The following is a 15,022-nucleotide window of genomic DNA, read 5'->3' on the forward strand; positions in this document are numbered from 1 at the left end:
ACATCTCAGCACTGAATAGCATAACTTTTCTGAAATAAAATCATGCATGGTATGCGCACTTATATCAGTCTAGACTATAAGCATAATACTGATACCGTTATCACACCCACTATTCGAGATCATGACTCACTGTTATTGTCACATATTTCTACTGCCATTCCGATCCTTGACACAAATATTTTTGAATAATTACAAAGTAAACACCAGAGCAGCACTGAAAACCAGTGGGAAAAGATGTTGCATGTGCAACGTTTATTTGATTGTGTGTATAAACACTATTGTAAAATATGGTGTGTACCAAAATTATGAATAAAGATGTCGGTGTTATTGCCATAGTTCACTCAATCTTTGTACTGCATGTGTATTATTAACCAATTCACAGCCGGTAATCATTTTTATGATTTTATATACCACTATAATTGAAAAAATAATTAAACAAAATCTAACTTGTTTTTAATTTAAAATTATAACTTCAGCATCGTCATTTATCAGTATTTAATCAATAAGATTACATACTGATTAACCTTCCTTCACATTTTAAATGTGGCTTACAACTGAACACTCAAAAACAAATTATATTTCACACATAACATTGTTTAAAAGATTTCAATCAGAACAGCTGTACTTAAGCGGCTAAGTGTGATCTTTTCTAGAAAGCAAACAAAAAATTTTCAAGTACATATTGTTTTTAATTTATTCTATTTTTCACTTCATTAAACAAGAGTTACTGTTCGCCCTCTGCTTGTCATGGTCGTAAATGGTCTTCTAGTCTTCAAGGTTGAAAATCGTTCATGAAGGGTACAGTTCGTCTGCAGAAAAGGTAACGTTAGATTATTGTTACAGCAATAAATGTCCATTTCTGTGGTTCAGAATGAAACAGTGACAGCAAAACATTAAAAAAAACTAACAAAGAAATTTTCAGTGTAGCTCGCCTTCATATTACGTTACGCTTAAGCAATGACAGTGGAAACAAAATGTCGCCAAATAACTGTTATTTGGAGCTACTGTACTAATAAATACATCCACACTTCTTACTAAATAAAGCGCAAAAGGTAAAATTTGAGTTCACCACAGTACCAAAATGCACGTAGAAAATACACATGCTATAGAGTTTGCGTGTAACAATTACTTAACACAGGTCACATCTCCTTCCCATGCTCAACAATGATAAGGATAAGTTACTTACCTGTAATTGTTCTTCTCTTCCATGGGAATCCTCACCAAAGTAATAAGCACTGAATAATTTCCACCCACGTGGAGGGCCCCCCCCTGAGCACATAAAACATTTACATATATATATGCTAGAAATGGGGTCCTTGGTTGGCAGTCAGGTTACCCCCGTCCAAGCAAGGACCCTCACTCTAGTCCGGGTAAAAGAGAGTCACCCTCAGCTAACCACTGCTTACCCCCTTGGTAGTTTGGCACGAGCAGTAGGCTTAACTTCAGAGTGCTAGGTGTAAAGTATTTGTACCAACACACAGTAACTTAATGAAAACACTACAAAATGACAACACAGGTTTAGAAAAATAGGAAATATTTATCTAAACAAAACAAGACCTAAACGACAAAAATCCACAATACACAAGTCAAGTTATCAATTAAAAAGCAAAAAGTCTTCATGTAGTTTTAAACACACACTAACACTGTTAGCATGAAAATGTACATTGGGTGCGTCAAAAATAACCCTGCACAGGCGCATGTGCGTCAAAATGGGCTTGCAATGCGTTGATTTCACTCACAAGCGAGACCTTGCTTCGTTTCTCCTTTCGTCGGGTCGGGTCGGGGCGTGCGCGCTCTCCATTTCTTCTCTCCTTGTGATGTTTTTACATGCCCCGTGGTGTTTGCGTCGGAAATCCAGCCGCATGATGATCTGAAAACCACGCAGAGCGGGTGGAAATCTCACCAGCCTCTGTGTTTTCTTCAGCTCCGTGCGTCGATTCTTCGGTTGGGTTGCAGGCGAGTGTCGATTTTCAGCTGCGAAGCCGGTGGCGAGTCGATTTTCCAGCTGCAGATCGGAGATGCAGCGATCTTTTCCCCGCACGGTGTTCTGTGCGTGGATTTCTTCCTCTTATGTTGCCAGCTTCTCCTTTCAGGGTCCCAGGAACTGGATGGGCACCATTTGGCAGAGTAGGAGTCTCTCCAGAGAATGCAGGTGCTGGCAGAGAGAAGTCTTTGCTGTCCCTTGTAGATTTTCACCAGATGGAAGGCCTACGAAGTCAAGTCTTTGCCCTCTTACTCTGGCAGAAGCAGCAACCTGAGGATAGCTCCACAAAGCACAGTCAAAGGCAGGGCAGCTCTTCTTCCTCAGCTCTTCTCCAGGCAGAGGTTCTTCTTGGTTTCCAGAAGTGTTCTAAAGTCTGTGGTTTTGGGTGCCCTTCTTATACCCAATTTCTCCTTTGAAGTAGGCCTACTTCAAAGTAAAGTCTCTTTTGAATGTGAAATCCTGACTTGCCTAGGCCAGGCCCCAGACACTCATTAGGGGGTTGAAGACTGCATTGTGTGAGGGCAGGCACAGCCCTATCAGGTGCGAGTGACCACTCTTCTCCTCCCTCCTAGCACAGATGGCTCATCAGGAAATGCAGAATAAACACCAGCTCCCTTTGTGTCACAGTCTAGTGTGAGGTGCAACCAGCCCAACTGTCAAACTGACCCAGAGAGGGAATCCACAAACAGGCAGAGTCACAGAAATGGTATAAGCAAGAAAATGCTCACTTTCTAAAAGTGGCATTTTCAAACGCACAATCTTAAAATCAACTTTACTAAAAGATGTATTTTTAAATTGTGAGCTCAGAGACCCCAAACTCCACATGTCCATCCACTCCCAAAGGGAATCTACACTTTAATCATATTTAAAGGTAGCCCATATGTTAACCTATGAGAGGGACAGGCCTTACAACAGTGAAAAACAAATTTAGCAATATTTCACTGTCAGGATATATAAAACACATTACTGTATGTCCTATCTTAACCATACACTGCACCCTGCCCTTGGGGCTACCTGGGGCCTATCTTAGGGGTGTCTGACATGTAGGAAAAGGGAAGGTTTAGGCCTGGCAAGTGGCTACACTTGCCAAGTCGAATTTACAGTTAAAACTGCACACACAGACACTGCAGTTGCAGGTCTGAGACATGTTTACAGAGCTACATATGTGGGTGGCACAACCAGTGCTGTAGGCCTACTAGTAGCATTTGATTTACAGGCCCTGTGCACCTCTAGTGCACTGTACTAGGGACTTACTAATAAATCAAATATGCCAATCATGGATAAGCCAATTACATACACATTTTGTAAAGGAGCACTTGCACTTTAGCAATGGTTAGCAGTGGTAAAGTGCCCAGAGTAACAAAAACAGCAAAATCAGAGTCCAGCACACATCAACAACCTGGGAAACATAGGCAAAACGTTAAGGGAGACCACGCCAAGGATGAAAAGTCTAACAATATATATGGAAAATGTCACTTACCCAGTGTACATCTGTTCGTGGCATGTTCCGCTGCAGATTCACATGCTGTGCACTGTTCCTGCCATCTAGTGTTGGGCTTGGAGTGTTACAAGTTGTTTTTCTTCAAAGAAGTCTTTTCGAGTCACAGAACCGAGTGACTCCTCCCTTTCGGCTCCATTGCGCATGGGCATCAACTCCATCTTAGATTGTTTTCCCGCAGTGGGTGAGCTAGGAGTTGTAGAATGAGAATAGTAAAGATGTCCATGCAATGGAATAGATATGTATGTACATACTTTGCACTAAAGTAGAGTTTATTTACATACATACAATTTCTAATTACAACTTAAACGGCTACAGGCTCCCAGGGAGGTGGGAGGGCGCATGTGAATCTGCAGCGGAACATGCCACGAACAGATGTACACTGGGTAAGTGACATTTTCCGTTCAATGGCATGTGTAGCTGCAGATACACATGCTGTGCATAGACTACAAAGCAGTAATCCTCCCAGACACGGTGGTCAGCCTGTAGGAGTTGAAGTTGTTTGAAATAAAGTTCTTAATACAGCTTGTCCTACTGTGGCTTGTTGTGTTGCTAACACATCTACACAGTAGTGTTTGGTAAACGTATGAGGTGTGGACCAAGTGGCTGTCTTACAAATCTCTGTCATTGGTATGTTACCCAGAAAGGCCATTGTTGCTCCCTTCTTTCCAGTGGAGTGTGCCTTTGGTGCAATGAGTAGTTTTCTTTTAGCTTTTAGGTAACAAGTTTGTATGCATTTAACTATCCATCTGGCTATGACTTGTTTGGATATAGGGTTACCAGCATGGGGTTTCTGAAATGCGACAAACAATTGTTTGGGTTTACGAAATGGTCTTGTTCTGTCTATATAGTACATAAAAGCTCTTTTAGGTGGTCATTCTGACCTCGGCGGTAAAAGGCGCCTACCGCCGGTCAGAAATCCTCCATAATCCCGCCGCGGTCGCGGAAACCCGCCACGGTCATTCTGACCCGCAGAAGGCAAACCTCCGAAAATCCGACCGCCACAACAGACCGCCAGACCAGCGGTCGGCGGAAAGGTGGAGGTGACCAAACCTCCACCGCCACGCCAACAGAAATACGCCCATCCCATTACGACCCACGAATCCACGCGGCGGTCATTCAAACGCGGTATTCCATTGGCGGGACACACCGCCGCGGTCAGAATACACACAAACGAACAAAACTCAGCCACATTGGACGATTTGAATCCCACACACCTGATACACATACACACACCACTCCCACACACACAATACAATATAAAACACACACCCACATCACCCACAAACCCCTACGCTAAAAAATTCGTAAAGAAGGCAAGAGCGAGACACCAGCATCCAAAAAATAACAGCCACAGCCACTCAACACCATCACCCACACACTATCCACACACAAAACAACACACACCACCACACTCAACTCACTTAAATACACATACTCCACCCCACACATCATACACACCACCCCATGGCACCCCAAAGACAACCCCGCTTCACAGACGAAGAACTCGGGGTCATGGTGGAGGAAATCGTTCGGGTAGAGCCCCAGCTGTTCGGCACACAGATACAATACACCAGCATTGCCCGGAGGACGGAGCTATGGCAGAGGATTGTCGACAGGGTCAACGCAGTGGGACAGCACCCCAGAAATCGGGAAGACATCAGGAAGCGATGGAACGACCTACGGGGGAAGGTGCGTTCCATGGTATCCAGGCACAACATCGCTGTGCAGAAGACTGGCGGAGGACCCCCACCTCAACCCCCACAATTCACATCATGGGAGGAGGAAGTCTTGAACATCCTGCATCCTGACGGCCTCGCAGGAGTCGGCGGAGGAATGGATACTGGTAAGTTGAAGCTTCAATACTGCTTCCCCCCCACCTGCATGCCAAATCATACCCCAACCCTCACCCCCATCCTCGAACCCCACCCTCACCCCCATCCTCGAACCCCACCCTCACCCCCACCCCCACCACCATCCTCACCCCCACCACCATCCTCACCCCCACCCCCAGCACACCTATTCCCCGCCAATGTCTCACCATCACAACCCACACATCCCAAAACCTAGGCCTGCATGCGTCCACTAAGCATGGACACCCATCACCAAAGCATGCCCAATGCATATACACATCCCCCCCACAAGCCACCCTCACCAAAGCCCCCACACACGAATGCCAGCACTTGGGGACACGAGAACCCACAGATACACCCATATGCCACACATTGAAACTATAACCATACCTCTATACCCCTGCAGGACCCGACCGTCAACACACCGCGGCGGAGGGGCCAGAATTCTCCACACCCCCCACCCAAGAGGCCGTCAGCGATGACAGCAGCTCTGTCGACCTGGACACCGATGACCAGCCCGGACCATCGGGGACCTCTGGACAGTCGGTTCCCCTCACACAGGCCCAGGCCACTACAGACCCAAACCCCTCTGGGAACACCAGCACAGCTCCCACCCAGCGGGCCCATGCCTCTGTCTCCAGGGCGCGTCAATCTGCGGTGTGTCTACCACTACAGGGCACCCAGGATAACCCACCACCCCAACAACAACAGGGACCTGGGGGCAGTGGTAGTGGGCACACCGGCCAGGGGGCAGAGGCCCAGGGAAACAGGGGAACTCGGAGGGCAGCTGTGCGACAGGGGGGGGGAGGAGAGGCCCAGGGAACCCACTCTCCACGAGGTCCTCACCACCATCATGGGAGCATACAACCGCTCCCAGGAGACGATGGCGACGGTACTGGCCCGGTTCCAGGAGATCCAGGCACTGCAGGAGGAACACTATCGGGGGTACAGGGAGGACATCAGAGCCATCAACACCACCCTGGTTACCATGGTAGGGCTGCTGCAGGACCTCGTCAACAACAGGGCGGACACTCAACAACACCCAAGGGCCCCTGCCACTAGCCTGGACCAAGAACAGCCAACCACCTCCGCCGGCGCTAGTGGACAGGAGGCCCCCGCACAGCAGCAGCCCACCAGACCCCCACCTCCTGCAGGAGAAGAACCACCCCGCAAGAGGGCCCTGAGATCTCGCAAGAAGACAGAGTAGGATGTCAAGACCCCCGCCAGCAATGGATACCACCTGATGTCATCCCACTGTCCCACATTGTCACCCTGTCCATCCTTGAACTGCCCATGCTCCATCTCTCCACAGGCCTCTGGACAATGCACCTGTGTGACTGTTACTCTGGACTCTGCCATGGACATTCCTTCACCATAGCCCCCACCCACTTGAAACCACCCATCCCATTTTGAGCACTTCAATAAACACCTATTTTGCACCAAAATATCTGGAGTCTGGCTGTGATTTCAATAGATTGTAATTGACATGACAGTGCAAATATGTCCTTGTACATGGTGAAGTCAACAAACAGCTGCCACAAAGCTGTAGTCCATGGGGAAACGAAGCACAGGACTCGTAGTGGGGACCCCAGATCTGAAATAGGGAGGGAAAAGCCAAAACTCAGTCGTCATACACTGGGGCAAATAGACAGGCAGCAGAGATGCAGGAGAGTAGTTAACATTTACTAAATTATCTTTGAAATGTTACCTGTGTCCTATTGGAAGTACTGTTCAATGATTCTGTCCCTGTTGTCTGTTTCAGCCCCGTCGTCTTCCTCCTCGTCACTCTCCTCAGGTTCCACCGCTGCCACAACACCACCGTCTCGACCATCCTCCTGCAGGAAAGGCACCTGGCGGCGCAAAGCCAGGTTGTGAAGCATGCAGCAGGCCACGATGATGTGACACACCTTCTTAGGTGAGTACATTAGGGATCCACCTGTCATATGCAGGCACCGAAACCTGGCCTTTAGGAGGCCAAAGGTGCGTTCGATCACCCTCCTAGTACGCCCATGGGCCTCATTGTACCGTTCCTCTGCCCTGGTCCGGGGATTCCTTACTGGGGTCAGTAGCCACGACAGGTTGGGGTACCCAGAGTCCCCCACTAGCCATACACGGTGTCTCTGTAGCTGTTCCATCACGTAAGGGATGCTGCTATTCCTGAGGATGTAGGCGTCATGCACTGACCCTGGGAATTTGGCATTTACATGCGAGATGTACTGGTCAGCCAAACACACCACCTGGATGTTCATTGAATGGTAATTTTTTCTGTTCCTGTACACCTGCTCCCTGTCTCTTGGGGGAACCAAAGCCACATGGGTCCCATCAATGGCACCAATTACGTTGGGAATATGTCCAAGGGCGTAGAAATCACCCTTCACTGTAGCCAATTCGCCCACCTCAGGGAAAATGATGTAGCTCCTCACGGATTTCATCAGGGCAGACAACACTCTGGATAACACCTTCGAAAACATGGGCTGAGACATCCCAGAAGCAATTCCCACGGTTGTCTGAAATGACCCACTTGCCAAGAAATGGAGTACTGACATGACCTGCACCAGAGGGGGAATCCCTGTGGGTTGGCGGATGGGGGACATCAGGTCGGGCTCCAGCTGGGCACACAGTTCATGGATAGTGGCACGGTTAAGACGGTAGGTCAGGATAATGTGGCGTTCTTCCATTGTCGACAGGTCCACCAGCGGTCGGTACACGGGAGGATTCATCCGTCTCCTCGCCCAACCCAGCGGACAGTGCCTAGGAAGGACAACATGGAGCACACAGTCAAGCAACCCACAGGTACGTACTCACAGCTAGCACAGTATACGATTCTCTATGCAGTGAATGGCGTGTCTGAGTGGCTATGCAAGGCCTAGGCCTGTGTGACGCAGTTGAAATTGAGCCATGTGGGCCCTGGAAATGGCGGCTGCCTGACCTGTGAAGTGTGACAATGGGATGTGAGGTCAATGCGCTGGCGTGGCACACCGCGGCGGGCGAAGACCGCGGCGCGAAGCCGCATTGGTTAACATTGAAGCCTATGGGTTTCAGGAGCCAATGGCGAAGGGCGCCGGCGGTGGCGGGACGCACCGCCGCGGTACGCACCGCCGCGGACGTGACCGCCATTTTCTATCTACTTATCCACTTGCGACTTGAACTTTCACAGGAGAGGACCTATACTGCAAGTGTTGCTGTGACCTCGGTCTGGAAGGGACAATGGCTGCTGCGCCTGGGGAAAGGGCCCCTGCCTTCACTGGAGAGGAGTTGGAGAAACTTGTGGATGGGGTCCTCCCCCAGTATGCGCTACTCTACGGTCCTCCAGACCAACAAGTGAGTTTAATTCAATATGGATTTGGGGCCACTGGCTGGCTTGGGGGCCTGGTGGGGGGCCTGGCGGGGATGGGGGGCATGTTGGGCCTGGCGGGGGGGCCTGGCGGGGATGGGGGGCATGTTGGGCCTGGCGGGGGGCCTGGCGGGGATGGGGGGCATGTTGGGCCTGGCGGGGGGGCTGGCGGGGATGGGGGGCATGTTGGGCCTGGCGGGGGGCCTGGCGGGGATGGGGGGCATGTTGGGCCTGGCGGGGGCCTGGCGGGGATGGGGGGCATGTTGGGCCTGGCGGGGGGCATGGCGGGGGGCCTGGCGGGGATGGGGGGCATGTTGGGCCTGGCGGGGGCATGGCGGGGATGGGGGGCATGTTGGGCCTGGCGGGGGGCATGGCGGGGGGCCTGGCAGGGATGGGGGGCATGTTGGGCCTGGCGGGGGCCTGGCGGGGGGCCTGGCGGGGGGCATGGCGGGGGGCCTGGAGGGGATGGGGGGCGTTGGGCCACTGGAAAGGAAAATGCTGAGAAACTTGAACGTGGTATTTCTCCCTCCCTGTACGTGTCACATAGGTCCGCGCCCATGAGAAGATCGGGATTTGGCGTGCCATCGCCAAGGAAGTCCGGACCCTGGGGGTCCACCATCGACGGGGCACCCACTGCCGCAAGAGGTGGGAGGACATCCGCCGCGGGACCAAGAAGACCGCCGAGTCTCTGCTGGGGATGGCCTCCCAACGTAGGCGGGGTGCCTGCCGTCAACTGAGCCCCCTGATGTTCCGGATCCTGGCGGTGGCCTACCCTGAATTGGATGGGCGTGTGAGGGCAGCACAGCAGACACAAGGGGGTGAGTACAAGCATTATCTACTCTGTTGTCGCACAGCGGAGGTGTCTGGGTGGGGGAGGAGGGCTGGGGGTCCCCCTAGGCCAGGGCGATATCTGTAGGCTGGGCACCCCCGTAAGCCCCTGTGTCCCCAGCCACCACCCTCAGTAGTTTGTCAGTACAGCCATCCCTGGGCCGTGTCATCCATGGGTGCAGTTGTCAACTCTAGGCGTGTAGGGCATGTTCCACGGAATGCGTAGCGGACCCCAAGTGCGCAACTTAGTGCAGGGGGCATCTGTGTCTGTCATGTCCGCTAACTGTACCGGAGATCCATGTACTCAATATCCCTTTATTTCTCTCTCCCCCCCCCTTTTTGTTTGTCTTTCTGTGCTTGTGTGCATCAGCATCATCAGGCGGAGGAGAAGTGGCATCGGGGCAGGAGGGAGCTGCATCTCACATGGCCCAGGAGGGCCATGCCACAGAGTCAGACTGGACCAGTGAGACGGAGGGCGAGGGGAGCTCCACGACGGGGACGACTGGACCCTGCAGCGACACGGACACGTCCTCGGAAGGGGGCTCCCTTGCGGGGGTGGCACCATCCGTGCCCCCCGCCATTACAGGTACAGCCGCCACCCAGCGCACCATCTCCGCCCTCCCAGCAGCCCCTCAGCGTTCGCCCCGTGCCCGCTCTGCCAGGAAGCCGGGCATCTCCTTCGCCCCAGGCACCTCAGGCCCTGCCCCTGTTACCCCCGCTGCCCTCAGTGAGGAGGTCATTGACCTCCGACGAACGCTCATTGTTGGGCAGACTACCCTTTTGAATGCCATCCAGGGGGTGGAGAGGGAGGTTCATCGCAGCAATGCGTACCTGGAGGGCATTCATTCGGGTCAGGCTGCCCATCAGCGATCGTTCCAGGCTCTGGCCTCAGCACTGACGGCAGCCATTGTCCCTGTCTCCTGCCTGCCTCTACTAACTCCCTCCTCCCAGTCTCCTGTTCCTCTGCCTGTCCCACCCACACCATCAGACCAGCCTGCACACACCTCAACACCCAAGAGAAGCTCATCCAAACATAAGCACCACAGATCACGCAGACATTCACACACGCAACATTCCGATGCAGACATGCCAACAGTCACTACCACCTCTGTGACCCCCACCTCCTCGTCTCCCTCCTCCCTCCCTGTGACGTCTACACTCACACCTCCATTCACCTCACCATCAGCCAGTGTTTCCATCACCAGCACACCCTCCACTCCAGTCCGCACACGTGCAGTCACCACCCCCACTGCCATTTACACGTCCCCTGTGTCCTCTCCCACTGTGTCTGTCACCCCCTCTTCCACACCACACAAACGCAGCCACCCACCCAACAGCCATCCACCTCACGACAGCCTATCCCTCCTGCACCTGCACCCAAAGACAGCAAACGTGACTCACCTACAACCACATCCTCTCCCTCCACTCCCATTCCCACTGTACCTACCACTCTCCATTGTCCCAAGAAGCTCTTCCTCGCCACTACTAACTTCTTTCCTGACCCTGAGCCCCCCCCTCCTTCTCGTCGGGGTAAGAAGAGCACCTCAGCCACCACCAGCCCTGCAGCCCCCTTGACAAGGGTGCAGGGGTATTGGAGCCCGCCAGCCCGCATGTCTGGATCTTCGCCCAGCAGCAAGGGGACAGCCAGCCCACCCCCTGGGAAGAGGAGCAGAAGGCGGAAGGGTCGCCGCAGGAGCCCGCCTTCTACATCCCCCCCGGACACCACCCAGAGACAGTCACCAGCCACAGCTCCAAAGGGAGGAAAGGGCCACAGGCCCACGACTAAGGAGGGCAAGGGCAGCAAGTCGGAGAGGTCAGGCAGCAGGCCTGCTGCCCAGGAGGAGCCCACAACCCCCATAGCCGCTGCCCCGGGAGGAACCGGCACAGCTGCCCCGGGAGAGCCCACCACCCCCATAGCCGCTGCCCAGGGAGGACCCAGCCCAGCTGGCCAGGAGGGCCCCACCACCCACAGCCCAGGTGGGCAGTGAAGGAGCACCATCCCCGCTGCCCAGGAGGGCACCACCAGGCAATTAGCAGTTGGCCATAGACCGGCCGCCGTCTCAAGAACCGCTGAACTGGGCCCTTCAAGGCAAGGACCGCTGAACTGGGCCCCGCCGTCTCAAGAACCGCTGAACTGGGCCCTTCAAGGCAAGGACCGCTGAACTGGGCCCCGCCGCCTCAAGAACCGCTGAACTGGGCCCCGCCGTCTCAAGAACCGCTGAACTGGGCCCTTCAGGGCAAGGACCGCTGAACTGGGCCCCGCCGTCTCAAGAACCGCTGAACTGGGCCCTTCAGGGCAAGGACCGCTGAACTGGGCCCCGCCGTCTCAAGAACCGCTGAACTGGGCCCTTCAAGGCAAGGACCGCTGAACTGGGCCCCGCCGTCTCAAGAACCGCTGAACTGGGCCCTTCAGGGCAAGGACCGCTGAACTGGGCCCCGCAGTTTCAAGCACCGCTCCGCTGGGCCCCGCCGTCTCAAGAACCGCTCCGCTGGGCCCCGCCGTCTCAAGAACCGCTCCGCTGGGCCCCGCCGTCTCACGCACCGCTCCGCTGGGCCCCGCCGTCTCACGCACCGCTCCGCTGGGCCCCGCCGTCTCAAGAACCGCTGAACTGGGCCCCGCCGTCTCAAGGACCGCTGAACTGGGCCCCGCAGTCTCAAGCACCGCTCCGCTGGGCCCCGCCGTCTCAAGAACCGCTCCGCTGGGCCCCGCCGTCTCACGCACCGCTCCGCTGGGCCCCGCCGTCTCAAGAACCGCTGAACTGGGCCCCGCCGTCTCAGGAACCGCTGAACTGGGCCCTTCAAGGCAAGAACCGCTGGCCCTTTGGCAGACGTGGCAGGGCAGGATCTATCTCGGGCAGGGCTGCAGGATGTCCTCTGGCCAACTTGCCTCCTCCAGTGGCAGTGGGGTCTGTTATGGACTGTATGGACTGTGGCTTTGCTCTCCCCAGGATGGCCCAGTGGGCAGGCCACCCACTGTATGGACTGTATGGACTGTGGCTTTGCTCTCCCCAGGATGGCCCAGTGGGCAGGCCACCCACTGTACGGACTGTTTGGACTGTGGCTTTGCTCTCCCCAGGATGGCCCAGTGGGCAGGCCACCCACTGTATGGACTGTGGCTTTGCTCTCCCCAGGATGGCCCAGTGGGCAGGCCACCCACTGTATGGACTGTATGGACTTTGGCTTTGCTCTCCCCAGGATGGCCCAGTGGTCATGGAGTCCCCTCGTGGATCTGGCATCGTGTACTCAAGTGGCTGAGGTGCCTGTCCTATTTTCTTTCTGATGCCCCTGCAGTGTTCTCTCCGTGGAGTTCTTGTCGTGGGACTGGGCCTTGCCCCTTTGCACAGGACCCCTGTGATCCACGGACAGTGGTTGGACTACATTTAGTAGCTGTATATATTTTGTACATAGTTTATTTATTTATTGGGATTACTGGTGTACATATTTCAATATATCTGCCCGTTTATGATCTCTTCTTTTGGTCTTTGCATTATTTCGGAGGGGGGTGGTTTGTGGGTTGTGACAGTGATCTGTGGGAATGCATTGATGTGTGTGTTGTAGTGGGTGTGGGTGGGTGGGTGTGTGCCGGTAATCTTTTCCCTCCCCTGTGTCGTAGGTGCAGTACTCACCGATGTCTTCCGCGCCGCCGGGCGTGCTCCTGGTATATGAGCAGGAATAGGAGTGCGGGGATGACCTGCAACTCTGGTTCCATACTGCCGGAATCTCGCGTGGAGTGCGTAGAGGTGAGCGTTTTCCCGTTCGTAGTCTGTTTCCGCCGTGTTCTTATCGGCGGTGCTCCCGCCCCGGAAAAGGTGGCAGATTGGTGGGTCGTAATAGGGTGGGCGGTACATTGTCTGCCGCCTGGCTGTTGGCGGGAACCGCCGCGCTGTTTGTTTGTACCGCCGTGGCGGTCGGAGTGTTAAGTTGGCGGGCTGTGTTGGCGGTTCCCGCCAGGGTCAGAATTGCATATTTTAGACCGCCGGCCTGTTGGCGGCTTGGCCGCCGCTTTATCACCGACCGCCAGGGTCAGAATGAGGGCCTTAATGTCTAATGTATGCAGTGCTCTTTCTGCTACTGAGTCTGGCTGTGGGAAGAAGACTGGGAGTTCCACTGTTTGGTTTAAATGAAACAGTGAAATGACTTTCGGTAGAAATTTTGGATTTGTGCGTAGAACCACTTTATGTTTGTGTACTTGTATAAAGGGTTCCTCAATAGTGAAAGCTTGTATTTCACTAACTCTTCGTAGGGAAGCAATAGCTACTAGAAATGCCACTTTCCAAGTTAAGAATTGGATTTGACAAGAATGCATGGGTTCAAAAGGCAGACCCATTAGTCATGTAAGTACGATATTAAGATTCCATGAGGGTACTGGTGGTGTCCTTGGAGGTATGATCCGCTTTAGTCCTTCCATGAAGGCTTCAATGACTGGTATTTAAATAGTGATTTTGTATGTTTAATCTGCAAGTAAGCCGAAATTGCAGTGAGGTGCATTTTGATGGATGAAAAAGCAAGATTTGCTTTTTGCAAGTGTACTAAATATCCTACGATGTCCTGTATGGACGCATCTAACGGTATGATGTGTTCTGCTTGGCAGTAGAAAACAAATCTTTTCCATTTATTAGCATAGCAATGCATGGTGGTAGGTTTTCTTGCCTGTTTAATGACTTCCATACACTCGTTTGGAAGATTTAGATAGCCAAACTCTAAGACTTCAGGAGCCAGATTGCTAGATTGAGCATTGCTGGACTGGGGTGTCTGATCTGTTGTTTGTGTTGCGTTAACATGTCTGGTCTGTTTGGTAGTTTGATGTGAGGTACTACTGAGAGGTCCAACAGTGTGGTGTACCACGGTTGCCGTGCCCATGTTGGTGCTATGAGTATTAGTTTGAGTTTGTTTTGACGCAGTTTGTTGACTAGGAAAGGAATGAGTGGGAGAGGGGGAAAAGCGTAAGCAAATATCCCTGACCAACTGATCCATAGAGCATTGCTCTTGGACTGAGGGTGTGGGTATCTGGACGCAAAGTTTTGGCATTTTGCGTTTTGATTTGCGGCAAACAGATCTATGTGTGGTGTCCCCCACTGGCAAAAGTATTTTTGTAGTACTTGGGGATGTATTTCCCACTTGTGTGTTTGCTGGTGATCTCAACTGAGATTGTCCGCTAATTGATTGTGAATGCCTGGGATGTATTGCACTATTAGGCGAATATTGTTGTGAATTGCCCAATGCCAGATTTTTTGTGCTAGGAGGCCGTTGTGATGAGTGTGTTCCTCCCTGTTTGTTTAAGTAGTACATTGTTGTCATATTGTCTGTTTTGACAAGAATGTGTTTGTGAGCTAGAAGAGGTTGAAAAGCTTTTAGCGCTAGAAAGAGTGCTAGCAGCTCTAAGTGATTTATGTGTAGCTCTTTTTGCTTGTTGTCCCACTGTCCTTGTATATTGTGATTGTTGAGGTGTGCTCCCCACCCAATCATGGATGCGTCTGTTGTAAGAATGGCGTAAGGCACTGGGTCTTAAAAGGCCGCCCTTTGTT

At 52.8% G+C, this 15,022-nt stretch overlaps 1 protein-coding gene across 1 annotated transcript in view; it reads right to left on the reverse strand.

Moving 5' to 3' along the window:
• Positions 1–220: 220 nt before the first annotated feature.
• Positions 221–15,022, reverse strand: part of LOC138264554 (UAP56-interacting factor-like) — a 263,113-nt gene continuing 248,311 nt past the window's right edge. Inside the window, exon 9 of the mRNA XM_069212551.1 lies at positions 221–809. Coding sequence (XP_069068652.1) covers positions 714–809 — 96 coding nt within the window. The 3' untranslated portion in view covers positions 221–713. The remainder of the gene's footprint in view (positions 810–15,022) is intronic.

This window comes from Pleurodeles waltl, chromosome 2_1, assembly GCF_031143425.1.
Source record: "Pleurodeles waltl isolate 20211129_DDA chromosome 2_1, aPleWal1.hap1.20221129, whole genome shotgun sequence".
Lineage (NCBI taxonomy): Eukaryota > Metazoa > Chordata > Amphibia > Caudata > Salamandridae > Pleurodeles > Pleurodeles waltl.